The 15723-nt window shown below is 45.2% G+C and overlaps 1 protein-coding gene across 3 annotated transcripts in view; it reads left to right on the top strand.

The window, feature by feature from the left end:
* The window catches only part of epha4l (eph receptor A4, like), an 88761-nt gene that overhangs the window by 21258 nt on the left and 51780 nt on the right, over nucleotides 1-15723 (top strand). For all 3 annotated transcript variants that reach the window (XM_031795778.1, XM_031795779.1, XM_031795780.1), the window contains exon 4: nucleotides 11473-11628. In XM_031795778.1, coding sequence (XP_031651638.1) covers nucleotides 11473-11628 — 156 coding nt within the window. The remainder of the gene's footprint in view (nucleotides 1-11472; nucleotides 11629-15723) is intronic.

Here is a 15723-nt window from a genome sequence, read left to right as displayed (position 1 = left end):
CAAAGCCGGCCATACATTTTCAATTGAACTGTTTTCTGTTCATGTTTGGGGTGTCCCTCTATCACTCTGTAGACGTGTCTGTCTGCACATTAGCACTGTAACCTGCCCTAACCGCACGCCATTTATCCTACATATCAGGTTACCCATCCTCCTCAGCCCTCCTCACCACCAGGTTCAACCAGCCAGGGGGAAAGCCAAGGGTTAACGATGGGGGCGTTACCATGACAAAGCAGCTGACAGCATTTTTAGCTTCCAGGGGTATTGCTTCCATGTCAACACATGACCTCATTTCTGGATCTGGAGTAGGCCTCTTCTCAGGGACAGGCAGGGGAAGGTCAGTGGGAGCAGCAACAGGTCTAAGAGACATGACAAGAGGTCAGGGGTCTGCAGAGTGACAGTGGTGCTGGGGACTGTGTGATTCTGGGATCTGGGATGTTTGGAGAATTAGTGACCCTGCAAAGTTGTATGCATACACACAGGCCAGGCGGACACACAAAGGAATGCACTCAGTGTTCACACACACACACACACACACACACACACACACACACACACACACACACACACACACACACACACACACACACACACACACACACACACACACACACACACACACACACACACACACACACACACACACACACACACTTACAGTGTCAACATAACAGAGTTACACACACACACACACACAGAGCGCATACACTAACACACAGAGCTCATACGTGCGCACATAAACACACACAGACACACAATAGAAGGTGTTTGGCCCCAGACAGACTGACGGCTGGGAGCTACTAGTGGATTACCTAATCAAACAACCTAAAATACCCTGCATGTGATTAGCAGATATTATTGAGGTTGTAGTGAAATGCTTGTGTTTCTAGCTCCGACAGTGCAGTAATATCTAACTAAATGCTTGTGTTTCTAGCTCAGACAGTGCAGTAATATCTAACTAAATGCTTGTGCTTCTAGCTCCGACAGTGCAGTAATATCTAACTAAATGCTTGTGTTTCTAGCTCAGACAGTGCAGTAATATCTAACTAAATGCTTGTGCTTCTAGCTCTGACAGTGCAGTAATATCTAACTAAATGCTTGTGTTTCTAGCTCCGACAGTGCAGTAATATCTAACTAAATGCTTGTGCTTCAAGCTCCGACAGTGCAGTAATATCTAACTAAACGCTTGTGTTTCTAGCTCAGACAGTGCAGTATTATCTAACTAAATGCTTGTGCTTCTAGCTCCGACAGTGCAGTAATATCTAACTAAATGCTTGTGCTTCTAGCTCGGACAGTGCAGTAATATCTAACTAAACGCTTGTGCTTCTAGCTCCGACAGTGCAGTAATATCTAACTAAACGCTTGTGCTTCTAGCTCAGACAATGCAGTAATATCTAACTAAATGCTTGTGCTTCTAGCTCCGACAGTGCAGTAATATCTAACTAAATGCTTGTGTTTCTAGCTCCGACAGTGCAGTAATATCTAACTAAACGCTTGTGCTTCTAGCTCCGACAGTACAGTATTATCTAACTAAATGCTTGTGCTTCTAGCTCCGACAGTACAGTATTATCTAACTAAATGCTTGTGCTTCTAGCTCCGACAGTGCAGTAATATCTAACTAAATGCTTGTGCTTCAAGCTCCGACAGTGCAGTAATATCTAACTAAATGCTTGTGCTTCTAGCTCCGACAGTACAGTATTATCTAACTAAATGTTTGTGCTTCTAGCTCCGACAGTGCAGTAATATCTAACTAAATGCTTGTGCTTCTAGCTCCGACAGTACAGTAATATCGAACTAAATGCTTGTGCTTCTAGCTCCGACAGTGCAGTAATATCTAACTAAATGCTTGTGCTTCAAGCTCCGACAGTGCAGTAATATCTAACTAAACGCTTGTGCTTCTAGCTCCGACAGTGCAGTAATATCTAACTAAACGCTTGTGCTTCAAGCTCCGACAGTGCAGTAATATCTAACTAAACGCTTGTGCTTCTAGCTCCGACAGTGCAGTAATATCTAACTAAATGCTTGTGCTTCTAGCTCCGACAGTACAGTAATATCTAACTAAACGCTTGTGCTTCTAGCTCCGACAGTACAGTAATATCTAACTAAATGCTTGTGCTTCAAGCTCCGACAGTGCAGTAATATCTAACTAAACGCTTGTGCTTCTAGCTCCGACAGTGCAGTAATATCTAACAAGTAATATCTAATAAATTAACATAAACCCAATACAACATAAACCCAATACAACATAAACCCAATACAACATAAACCCAATACAACATAAACCCAATACAACTTAAACCCAATACAACTTAAACCCAATACAACATAAACCCAATACAACATAAACCCAATACAACATAAACCCAATACAACATAAACCCAATACAACATAAACCCAATACAACTTAAACCCAATACAACTTAAACCCAATACAACTTAAACCCAATACAACTTAAACCCAATACAACTTAAACCCAATACAACTTAAACCCAATACACACAAATCTGAGTAGGAATGAATTAAGACTATATATATATATATACATATGGAAGAGCGATGTTAGAGCAGAACAGACTAAGATACAGTAGAATAGTATAGAATACAGTATATACATATGAGATGATTAATGCCAGATATGTAAACATTATTAAAGTGACTCGTGTTCCATTCCTTAAAGTGGCCAGTGTTTCCTAGTCTATGCCTATAGGCAGCAGCTTCTAATGTGTTAGTGGTGGCTGTTTAACAGTCTGGCCTTGAGATAGAAGCTGTTTTTCAGTCTCTCGGTTCCCGCTTTGATGCACCTGTACTGACCTCGCCTTCTGGATGATAACGGGGTGGACAGGCAGTGGTTGATGGCCTTGATGGCCTTTAGGTGACAAGCCACATTTCTTTAGCCTGAGGTTGAAGAGGCTCTGTTGCGCCTTCTTCACCACGCTCTCTGTGTGGGTGGTCCATTTCAGTTTGTCAGTGATGTGTACGCCAAGGATATGTGTGTGTGTGTAATGACTGAATTATGTACGTAGGTGTGTATGTGTGTAATGACTGAATTATGTACGTAGGTGTGTGTGTGTGTAATGACTGAATTATGTACGTAGGTGTGTGTGTGTGTAATGACTGAATTATGTACGTAGGTGTGTGTGTGTGTAATGACTGAATTATGTACGTAGGTGTGTGTGTGTGTAATGACTGAATTATGTACGTAGGTGTGTGTGTGTGTGTAATGACTGAATTATGTACGTAGGTGTGTGTGTGTGTAATGACTGAATTATGTACGTAGGTGTGTGTGTGTGTAATGACTGAATTATGTACGTAGGTGTGTGTGTGTGTAATGACTGAATTATGTACGTAGGTGTGTGTGTGTGTAATGACTGAATTATGTACGTAGGTGTGTGTGTGTGTAATGACTGAATTATGTACGTAGGTGTGTGTGTGTGTAATGACTGAATTATGTACGTAGGTGTGTGTGTGTGTAATGACTGAATTATGTACGTAGGTGTGTGTGTGTGTAATGACTGAATTATGTACGTAGGTGTGTGTGTGTGTAATGACTGAATTATGTACGTAGGTGTGTGTGTGTGTAATGACTGAATTATGTACGTAGGTGTGTGTGTGTGTGTAATGACTGAATTATGTACGTAGGTGTGTGTGTGTGTAATGACTGAATTATGTACGTAGGTGTGTGTGTGTGTAATGACTGAATTATGTACGTAGGTGTGTGTGTGTGTAATGACTGAATTATGTACGTAGGTGTGTGTGTGTGTGTAATGACTGAATTATGTACGTAGGTGTGTGTGTGTGTAATGACTGAATTATGTACGTAGGTGTGTGTGTGTGTAATGACTGAATTATGTACGTAGGTGTGTGTGTGTGTAATGACTGAATTATGTACGTAGGTGTGTGTGTAATGACTGAATTATGTACGTAGGTGTGTGTGTGTGTAATGACTGAATTATGTACGTAGGTGTGTGTGTGTGTAATGACTGAATTATGTACGTAGGTGTGTGTGTGTGTAATGACTGAATTATGTACGTAGGTGTGTGTGTGTGTAATGACTGAATTATGTACGTAGGTGTGTGTGTGTGTAATGACTGAATTATGTACGTAGGTGTGTGTGTGTGTAATGACTGAATTATGTACGTAGGTGTGTGTGTGTGTAATGACTGAATTATGTACGTAGGTGTGTGTGTGTGTAATGACTGAATTATGTACGTAGGTGTGTGTGTGTGTAATGACTGAATTATGTACGTAGGTGTGTGTGTGTGTGTAATGACTGAATTATGTACGTAGGTGTGTGTGTGTGTGTGTAATGACTGAATTATGTACGTAGGTGTGTGTGTGTGTAATGACTGAATTATGTACGTAGGTGTGTGTGTGTGTAATGACTGAATTATGTACGTAGGTGTGTGTGTGTGTAATGACTGAATTATGTACGTAGGTGATTTATAACGTGCTTGAGGAAATACTGACCTTTGTTTACCTTATTTATAGAGACAGTTTCCTTATTGCTTCCCTCTCCTGTTCTTATAGCTGTGTGTGCGTTGTTGGTTCCCCTGTCACATCCTCCCTTTGCCTGTCCCAATCTTGTTGACTCTACAGTACAGGATAGCGACCACATCAGCCAATTGTTGATCTGTGTGTGGTGGGAAGTCCCTTAGCACAACAACACTAGCATACCCCCCACCACACTGTTAACCCCCCCTATAACTCAGGAAAGCATGTCAGATACTCCCCTCCCACCCTCTCACCACCACCTTTCCCCCTTCAGGAATTGTAGCATAGACATTTGATTAGATTTTTGAACATGTATTTGACCTTTATTTAACTAGGCAAGTCAGTTAAGAACAAATTCTCATTGTCAATGACGGCCTAAGAACAGTAACCACTTAGTTTACCCTGCTGCACCACTGTCCCCTGCTAGAATAATCCCTCAAAGCCTGCTGTGTGTTTTTGTGCACGGAAGATTTTGAAACAGAGTGTATGTGCAGTATAAATGTGTATGAGAGACTTTGTGTGTGCTTGAGTGTACATGCAGTTGTGTATAGAACATATGCAAGAGTGTGTGTTGGTATGAGTGTGTGTGTTGGTGTGTATGTGTGTGTAGGCATTGTTATTCATTATCCACCTGCCATGTGAATCCTGGGTCACAAAAGGTCTGTAGCGTTCTGGCGCTAACCCGGCCTGGGTGGTGCCACCCGCAGAACCTGGCATGGGCACAAAAGTGGAATCTGAGCACCCCTCCACCTAATAGGGCCAAGTCAAGCAATGTTTCACCACACACAAAGGTGGATCTGTTTCAACTACCTGCCACTCTGTCTCTTTCCCGTCTCTCTGTTTCTCTCCCTCTGTCTTTCTTTGTCTCTCTCTGTCTCTGTCTTGCCCACTATCTCTTTCTTTCTCTGTCTCACTTTGTCTCAATCTCTCTCTGTTTTTTTTCTCTCTCTCGCTCTCGCTCTCGCTCTCTCGCTCTCTCGCTCTCCATCCCAGAAGTCCCCCTCCACACCCTTTGTCCATTCTTGAAGGGTGGACTTTTCCTCTCAGTGCTCTGGGTGTAATACAGTCGATTTCGCTGAAATAGCCATTGTGCTAAAAGGCTCCTGGACACTGTGGTCCAACACAGAGAGAACAGGGTGGAGTGGTGGAGAGGTGGGAAGTGGGGCCTACGTGACATAAAGAATACAGAGACCTGGGCCTGCAGGAGGTTTGAAAACAATATTTCAATATTAAAGTTATGCAATCCAAATAATAACAATAGTAGGTACCATGATGCAACCCGTTAAGCAAAATGGATGAGAACAGTCATTACCTTTTAAAAATTATCTGTCCTATGTTCTTAAATAGTTAAACTTGGAGTTTGATAGTGGTCTAAAATCATAAGTGTTGTTCATTTACGCACAAACAGAAACGATGCAAACTATTTCTCAATTCTTCATTTGTACCTCAGGTTTTCCCTCTGTTGTGTTGGCCTCAGGTTTTGGCTTGGCGTGTGTTCATAGTTGTGTCAGATAAAGCCATTTTAATTAGAGCAGCTTCTTGGGTGGCTCCTGGGTGATGGATTGCTTCTGTTGGAAATACATTTATAAATCATCTGGCTCTGACAGACAGACCCAGACAGACCTCTGGCAACCAAGGGGAACTGGTCTGGCATCAGCTTTATATATTAGCCATGTTCGCTCTCCTATCAACTGTTATCATTTTTGGTTCAAATTGGACCTTAATTAGGGCTACTATGGACATCACCCCAGATATTAGCGTTTAGTGCTTCTACTACGACTCCTTTTCCCACCATACAGGTTAAGGTTAAGATGCGTGTCTGCCATCAATCATTGTGATAGGTTTCGGTGGCCGTGTGTCTCTCATCCATCACACTGATAGGTTTCGGTGGCCGTGTAGCTGCGTGTCACCTTCAGAGCCGGGGGTAATTAATAACCCCACAAACTGAGTTAACAACTTAACCTGTTCCACGATCCTGCTGTTGTAATGACAATTGCTAGCGGTTAGCGCCTAGTTAGCCCCAGCTAATAGCCAGAGGCTCAGGTTTTTGGATTTGTATGTGTTTTTTTTATGTTTCACTTTTTCTCTCTCTATGTGAGTTTGTGAGTATGCGTGGGAAGGGTGAGTCCATTACTTAGAAACCTGTTTTATTCTGGCTGTCTGCTAGCTGGGAGAGAGAGAACCCAAACTGTTGCTACAAACTTGGAAGCACAGAATTATCTAGAATGTCATTGTATGTTGTAGCATTAAGATTTACCTTCACTGGAACTAAGGGGCCTAGCCCAGACCATGAAAAACAACCCCAGACCGTTATTCATTCTCCAGCAAACTTGACAGTTGGCGCTATGAATTCGGGCAAGGACAGACAATTTTTACTGATAAGCGCTTCAGCACTCCGCAGTCCCATTCTGTGAGCTTGTGTGGCCTACCACTACGCGGCTGAGCAGTTGTTGCTCCTAGACGTTTCCACTTCACAAAAACAGCACTTACAGTTGACCGGGGCAGCTCTAGCAGGGCAGACATTTTATGAAATGACTTGTTGGGAAGGTGGTAACTTATGACGGTGCCACATTGAAAGTCACTGAGCTCTTCAGTAAGGCCATTCTACTGTCAATGTTTGTCTATGGAGATTGCATGACGGTGTGCTCAATTTTATACACATGTCAGCAACAGGAGTGGCTGAAATAGCTAAATCCTCTCATTTGAAGAGGTGTCCACATACTTTTGTATATATAGTGTAGTTTGAAAATAACATGCTGGCTCTTTAAGGTAGAGGAAAGAAGGAGATTCTCTCTTTGCCCTCAGGTTTGAAAACAGATCTCTTTGTTGTGAAAGAAAAGGCTTTGTGAGGACGCCTCAGTCCCCTTCAGAAGAACACTTACTGTCTGTTAGGACTGAGACAAGAGCCACTGAATTTCAGAACCAAAAGAAAACAAATCATTTGGAAGAAAGGGGGAAACGATATAGTTTGAACTTGATTATGTTTCGGTATAAAGGAAGCAATTGTTCTGTCTGGGAAAGCCCAGTTTATGTATGTTTAGTGTGTTGCATTCTTGGGTTTTGGCTGGCTATTCATGGGGTTCGTTCTTCTATCATGCTTTATGTATCAAGTGTATAGGAAGCTTTGTTGTGTGGCCTGGTGAGTGGGTATCTGCCATGGTTTGCGTGCGGGTCAGTTGATGAAGTTTTAGTAGCTGGATGTGTGGGCTAGTGTATTTCAGTAGGCTACTGTGGAGGATATTGTGGGCTATTTGAAGACTAATGTGCAGGTAGTTGTCATTGTGTGGAGGACATTGTTGAGTTTTTAGTCAGTGGATGTGTAGGTAGTTAGTTGTCATTGTATCGCCAGCTTTTGTGTGGTTTTTGCAGATGGTCGCGTCGTCCGTTTTGTTTGGAACAGATGTTTTCCACTTTCCCATCGTCTCACACGGTGAGCCCAATTCACCAACACAATCCCCACCACCCCAACAAAATGACTCGTTAACTCTCAGAAGCCCCCTCTCCTTATCCCACACCCCCACATGTGCTTCAGCTTACAGACAACACAGAGAGAGGAGAGAGGAGAGAGGAGAGAGGGGTGAGAAAGGGTGAGGAAGAAAAGACTAAAGCAATAGAGGTTTGAATGAGTGAAAGAAGCGATAGGGATGAAGGGAGGAATGTCCCAGTCGATTCCATTTTGAGCCATTCCAGAATAGAACAGTAAGTCACCAGTCCCTCTGATCTCCCGGCACCAGGATCTGGCACCTGACAAAAACCTACCGCTCTGAAAGGAGGCATGGGGAGAGAGAGAGAAGGAGTTGGAGGAGAGAAGGAGGGAGGGAGGAATAGGGACACGAGGAAAAGGAAATGGGGATATAGAGAAAAATACTATTACAGAGGGAAGGTTGTGTGAATGCTAATGGAGAATCAGACAATATAATGAAGGCTCCTTACCTAGCCCAGCCCAGCCCATATGACTTTCTCTGAATTTCTCTGTGTGTGTGCCTGTTAATGTGTGTATGTGTCTGTTAATGTTTGTGTGCATGTTGGTCATGGCCAGTCTGGGCGGTGATACATCCATGTGGTCTTGAGGGAGATTCCTTAGTAAATCCTCAGTCGTCCAGACCACCCAGCATTGTGGTCTCTTTCTCTCTCTCTCTCGCTCTCTCTCGCTCTCTCTCGCTCTCTCTCACTCTCTCGCGCTCTCTCTCACACACACACAGACACAGACACAGACACAGACACAGACACAGACACAGACACAGACACAGACACAGACACAGACACAGACACAGGCACAGGCACAGGCACAGGCACAGGCACACACAAAAACTCCTAATGGGAAGCAAATTCCCTAGCTTTACTAGGATTTCACCCTCTCTTCCTAGTGCCTTTTCCTATCCGCAGGGCAAGAAACCATTATAAACACTTCTCTATGTTGACATACCCTTTCAAACTATTTCCAAGATGCAAAATCCAGACCACAAATGAAGATGCCAACCGATCTCTATGTCAAAGGGGGATTTTGAGGGTTTGCAAATAATTCTGCTGAAGAATAAGGCGGGGGATATTTGGTAGTGGAGGTCACCTCAGGGCAGATTGATTATCACAGAGTAATAAACTCCTCAGCCGTGCACAGTGTGAGCTGGATCTCTCCTCACACCACTCTCAACCTCTCTTTATCATTACACAGAGGCCATGGCTCAAAGACCCAGAAGCATGGACCCCAATTAACTCTCCCCCCAGCTTTCAGTGAGGGGTGATCAGTCTAAACCAGCTGGACTTCCCCCGTGCCTCCCCCGGTCAGCTTCCTGGTCATAGCACATTGACAAAACCCCCTCCTAAACCTGGCGTTTCTCTTAAAACTCTCAAAACAGTCACAACCCCTCAACACAATACCCGTCCCTGTCGTGCCTCTGTGACGCATTTTGGCGTTAAAGATTGTCTTTAGATCCTGAACAGATAGAGAGATAACACAAAGCACCTTCCGTTTTAATCCTCCCCTCTGTCTTCCACTGTGAGAAGAAGACTAGAGGCTCTCCTCTCCTCTAACCCCTGCTGGCGTGAATCAAAGAGGACCTTAGCGCTGAGCGTTAGCTGGTGAAGCGGCAGGGATTGGGTCTGATTGACTGGGAGGGGATGTGGAGATAAAGACTCAGCAGGTAGCAAGCTGTACTGGACTGGGCTGTGCTGTGCTGTACTGGGCTGTACTGTGCTGGGCTGTGCTGGGCTGTGCTGAGCTGGGCTGTACTGGGCTGGGCTTTGCTGGGCTGTGCTGGGCTGTACTGGGCTGGGCTGTGCTGGGCTGTGCTGTGCTGTACTGGGCTGTGCTGGGCTGTACTGTGCTGGGCTCTGCTGTGCTGAGCTGGGCTGGGCTGGGCTGTGCTGGGCTGTACTGGGCTGGGCTGTGCTGAGCTGGGCTGTGCTGTACTGAGCTGGGCTGTGCTGAGCTGGGCTGTGCTGGGCTGTGCTGGGCTGTACTGGGCTGTGCTGTGCTGTACTGGGCTGGGCTGTGCTGGGCTGTGCTGTACTGAGCTGGGCTGTGCTGAGCTGGGCTGTGCTGGGCTGTGTTGGGCTGTGCTGGGCTGTGTTGGGCTGTGCTGGGCTGAGCTGGACTGTGGGATACCAAAGGCTATGCTAGTCATGTGGCTAGCTGATGTTAACGGGAGAGGGAGAGGAAGACACACAGGGAAAGGAGCCCAGTTTCATTATTGTGGCGCAGAGTAAGGGATTTCCCTCACTTTTTGGGGTTTGTGGACTTTCTTGTGTGTGGGTAGGTGTGTGTGTGTTCCTTGTGTGTGTGAGAGTCTGTGTGAAAAGGCATGAGTTTGAGTTAGCGTGGTGGATGCATGTGGGACTTTGAACACTACTCAAAGTGTTTGTGTGTTTTGTCTCGTGAATTTATGAATATGGATTTACAAATTCATGCCTTTGAATGCCTTTTTGGGACTGATGGACTTACCCAGCCTTGTATAAAACACTCAGATAATTACACACTTTTATTCTACAGGGAAATGATTCCTCACACACACACACACACACACACACACACACACACACACACACACACACACACACACACACACACACACACACACACACACACACACACACACACACACACACACACACACACACACCACACACACACACACACACACACACACACACACACACACACACCCCCAGGGCTCAATGCCATTTGCTGGTTCCTGCCAAGGACTCAGTGATTGACAGGCTATTTGGCCCAATCGGTATCCTGGCTGTCTGAACCGCACCTCTCTCAGAATCCATCTTTTGTCCTCCTCTTCTGGTCCAGTGCTCTTGGGTGAAATGGAACCCTCTAGACTTCCCAGATATTATGGAAACCGGTACAGTCGAGAGGAACTCCTTGAAAGCCGAGATCTCAGATTTAGCTGTCAATCAAGAGGAAAGGGTAGCACCAACCTTCACCATAGTCAGAAAAGTGTCACCTAGGTTACAATTTGAGGCATTTGTAGTGTAGTGTAGGCCTTATGGACTGAGAACCTGGCTCAGAGGAGACACTGGGCCAAACGAGGTGACATTTGTTTGTTGATTGTGTTGGAACGCCCATGGCTTTGCGTACGTTGCACATTGCAGCCCTGCCAATAAAGCATAGTTTAATTCTAGAGAGGGAGGAGGGGTGGTTCTGTGATATTTTTTGTAACTCTTGTATGGTAACTTCTCTCTATATTATTCTGATGAAAGCCAGCCTCAGGGCATTGGTGAAATGTCTGGGTTTGAGAGGAGAGGTGGGTAGAGCTGGAGAAAATGAATAGAAGATAGAATCCTCAGTCAGCTTGTTGAATCGCCCAACAAGAGAAGGAGAAATAGAAAGCCAGAAAGAGAGAGATAGATATGATAGACAGAGAGCAGCATTACACAGTGAGTGGTTTTACTATCTTGTAGTGTGTACTCCCTGTGAGTGTTCTATGTTCCCTGCCGACTGACTTTGTCTCTCTCGCTCTCTGTGTTCTTACAGCCTGTAAGATTGGCTACTACCGTGCCCTGGCCACAGACGGTGCCTGCTCCAAGTGTCCTCTCCACAGCTACTCTGTCAGAGAGGGATCCACATCCTGTGCCTGTGACAAGGGCTACTTCCGCTCAGAGACTGACCCTGCATCCATGCCATGCACCAGTAAGTGTACACGCAAGCACGTACGCATGCACACACACACACACACACACGCAAATGCATGTACACACACACGCAAATGCATGTACACACACACACACACACACACACACACACACCCACACACACACACACACACACACACACACACACACACACACACACACACACACACACACACACACACACACACACACACACACACACACACACACACACTAACACAGTGGTTGCACACACAGCTGGTGTTTAATAGTTGCATTCTGATTCCAGGAGGTACTTAGTGATCACTCAATGTGACAAAGAACTAATGAGGAAACACTGCACCCAAGATTCACTCTTCCACCAGAGAGTGAGAGCGATAGGGAAGGAGAGAGAGAGAGAGCGATAAGGAAGGAGAGAGATAGCGATAGGGAAGGAGAGAGAGAGAGAGCGATAAGGAAGGAGAGAGAGAGTGATAGGGAAGGAGAGAGAGCGATAGGGAAGGAGAGAGAGCGATAGGGAAGGAGAGAGAGCGATAGGGAAGGAGAGAGAGCGATAGGGAAGGAGAGAGAGCGATAGCGAAAGAGAGAGTGATAGGGAAGGAGAGAGAGATAGGGAAGGAGAGAGAGCGATAGGGAAAGAGAGAGTGATAGGGAAGGAGAGAGCGATAGGGAAGGAGAGAGAGCGATAGGGAAGGAGAGAGAGCGATAGGGAAAGAGGGAGTGATAGGGAAGGAGAGAGAGATAGGGAAGGAGAGAGAGCGATAGGGAAAGAGAGAGTGATAGGGAAGGAGAGAGCGATAGGGAAGGAGAGAGAGTGAGATAGGGAAGGATAGAGAGTGCGATAGGGAAGGAGAGAGAGTGCGATGGGGAAGGAGAGAGAGTGATAGGGAAGGAGAGAGAGAGCGATAGGGAAGGAGAGAGAGAGCGATAGGGAAAGAGAGAGAGAGCGATAGGGAAAGAGAGTGAGAGCGATAGGGAAAGAGAGAGTGATAGGGAAGGAGAGAGAGATAGGGAAGGAGAGAGAGCGATAGGGAAGGAGAGAGAGCGATAGGGAAGGAGAGAGAGTGATAGGGAAGGAGAGAGAGAGCAATAGGGAAGGAGAGAGCGATAGGGAAGGAGAGAGAGCGATAGGGAAGGAGAGAGAGTGATAGGGAAGGAGAGAGAGAGCGATAGGGAAGGAGAGAGAGAGCAATAGGGAAGGAGAGAGAGAGCGATGGGGAGAGAGAGCGATGGAGAGAGAGTGCGAGCGATGGGGAAGGAGAGCGAGTGATAGGGAAACAAAGAGAGAGCGATAGGGAAAGAGGGAGAGAGCGATAGGGAAAGAGAGAGCGATAGGGAAAGAGAGAGCGGTAGGGAAGGAGAGAGCGATAGGGAAGGAGAGAGAGCGATAGGGAAAGAGAGAGAGTGCGATAGGGAAGGAGAGAGAGAGTGATGGGGAAGGAGAGAGAGTGATAGGGAAGGAGAGAGAGCGATAGGGAAGGGGCGAGAGAGCGATAGGGAAAGAGAGAGAGCGATAGGGAAAGTGAGAGAGTGATAGGGAAAGAGAGAGAGCGATAGGGAAAGAGAGTGAGAGCGATAGGGAAAGAGAGAGTGATAGGGAAGGAGAGAGAGCGATAGGGAAGGAGAGAGAGCGATAGGGAAGGAGAGAGAGCGATAGGGAAGGAGAGAGTGATAGGGAAGGAGAGAGAGTGATAGGGAAGGAGAGAGAGAGCAATAGGGAAGGAGAGAGAGAGCGATGGGGAGAGAGAGCGATGGAGAGAGAGTGCGAGCGATGGGTGAAGGAGAGCGAGTGATAGGGAAACAAAGAGAGAGCGATAGGGAAAGAGGGAGAGAGCGATAGGGAATGAGAGAGAGATTGATAGGGAAGGAGTGAGAGAGCGACATAGAGAGAGAGTGCGACAGAGAAAGAGAGAGAGAGTGATAGGGAAGGAGAGAGAGAGTGATAGGGAAGGAGAGAGAGTGATAGGGAAGGAGAGAGAGAGTGCGATAGGGAAGGAGAGAGAGAGAGCGATAGGGAAGGAGAAAGAGAGAGCGATAAGGAAGGAGAGAGAGAGAGCGATAGGGAAGGAGAGAGAGAGAGTGATAGGGAAGGACAGAGAGAGTGTGATAGGGAAGGACAGAGAGAGTGATAGGGAAGGACAGAGAGAGTGATAGGGAAGGAGAAAGAGAGAGTGATAGGGAAGGAGAAAGAGAGAGCGATAGGGAAGGAGAAAGAGAGAGCGATAGGGAAGGAGAGAGAGAGCGATAGGGAAGGAGAGTAATAGGGAAGGACAGAGAGAGAGTGATAGGGAAGGACAGAGAGAGAGAGTGATAGGGAAAGAGAGTGATAGGGAAGGTGAGAGAGAGAGTGATAGGGAACGAGAGAGAGAGTGATAGGGAACGAGAGAGAGAGTGATAGGGAAGGAGAAAGAGAGAGTGATAGAGAAGGAGAGAGAGTGATAGGGAAGGAGAGAGAGAGTAATAGGGAAGGAGAGAGTGACAGGGAGAGGAGACTGTCTGTCTGTCTGTCTGTGTGTGTGGGTATAGTCTCCCTCACACACCTACATTGATAGCAAACACATTTGACATTTTACAGCCTAATGATCATTTTCCTCATGACCATTGCACGCCGTCTCTCTCTCTCCATCTTTCTTCACTGTAATCTTTCTTGTGACCACATCACACACACAGTCATGCTATACAATCACCTTGGGTACATAAATAATCAAACAATGTTTGCAGTGTGAATCTGTAGACTGATAGATAAATGGCTACATATCAGTTGATATCATATGCTGCATTTCTCCATGGGAGGAAACCTATTTATCCACTACTGGCAGGGTCTGATTTAGTAGGGTCTGATTTAGTAGGGTCTGATTTAGTATGGTCTAGTAGACTCTGTAACCTGACCTACTACTGACAGGGTCTGATTTAGTAGGGTCTGATTTAGTAGGGTTTGATTTAGTAGGGTCTGATTTAGTAGGGTCTGTTTTAGTAGTGTCTGATTTAGTAGGGTCTAGTAGACTCTGTAACCTGACCTACTACCGACAGGGTCTGATTTAGTAGGGTCTGTTTTAGTAGTGTCTGATTTAGTAGGGTCTGATTTAGTAGGGTCTAGTAGACTCTGTAACCTGACCTACTACCGACAGGGTCTGATTTAGTAGGGTCTGATTTACTAGGGTCTGGTTTAGTAGTGTCTGATTTAGTAGGGTCTAGTAGACTCTGTAACCTGACATACTACCGACAGAGTCTGATTTAGTAGGGTCTGATTTACTAGGGTCTGGTTTAGTAGGGTCTGATTTAGTAGGGTCTGATTTAGTAAGGTCTGATTTAGTAGTGTCTGATTTAGTAGGGTCTGATTTTGTAAGGTCTGATTTAGTAGGGTCTGATTTAGTAGGGTCTAGTAGACTCTGTAACCTGACTTACTACTGACAGGGTCTGATTTAGTAGGGTCTGATTTAGTAGGGTCTGATTTAGTAGGGTCTGATTTAGTAGGGTCTGATTTAGAGGTCGACCAATTAAGATTTTTCAACGCCGATACCGACACCGATTATTGGAGGACCATAAAAGCCGATACCGATTAATCGGACGATTTTTAAAAAATGTATTTATTTGTAATAATGACAATTACAACAATACTGAATGAACACTTATTTTAACTTAATATAATACATCAATAAAATCAATTTAGCATCAAGTAAATAATGAAACATGTTCAACTTTGTTTAAATAATGCAAAAACAAAGTGTTGGAGAAGAAAGTAAAAGTGCAATATGTGGTATGTAAGAAAGCTAAGAAGGATGGTGGTTCCTTTTAACATGAGTCTTCAATATTCCCAGGTAAGTAGTTTTAGGTTGTAGTTATTAAAGGAATTATAAGACTATTTCCCTCTATACATTTGTATTTCATTAACCTTTGACTATTAGATGTTCTTATAGGCACTTTAGTATTGCCAGTGTAACAGTATAGCTTCCGTCCCTCTCCTCGCTCCTCCCTGGGCTCGAACCAGCAACACAACAACAACAGCCACCATCGAAGCAGCTTTACCCATGCATACCAAGGGGAACAACTACTAGAAGGCTCAGAGCGAGTGACGTTTGAATCGCTATTAGCGCACGCTAACTAGCTAGCCATT

This window comes from Oncorhynchus kisutch, linkage group LG18 (assembly GCF_002021735.2).
Source record: "Oncorhynchus kisutch isolate 150728-3 linkage group LG18, Okis_V2, whole genome shotgun sequence".
Classification (NCBI taxonomy): domain Eukaryota; kingdom Metazoa; phylum Chordata; class Actinopteri; order Salmoniformes; family Salmonidae; genus Oncorhynchus; species Oncorhynchus kisutch.
Note: the sequence above shows the minus strand (reverse complement) of the source record. Positions and strands in the feature narration are given on the sequence as shown.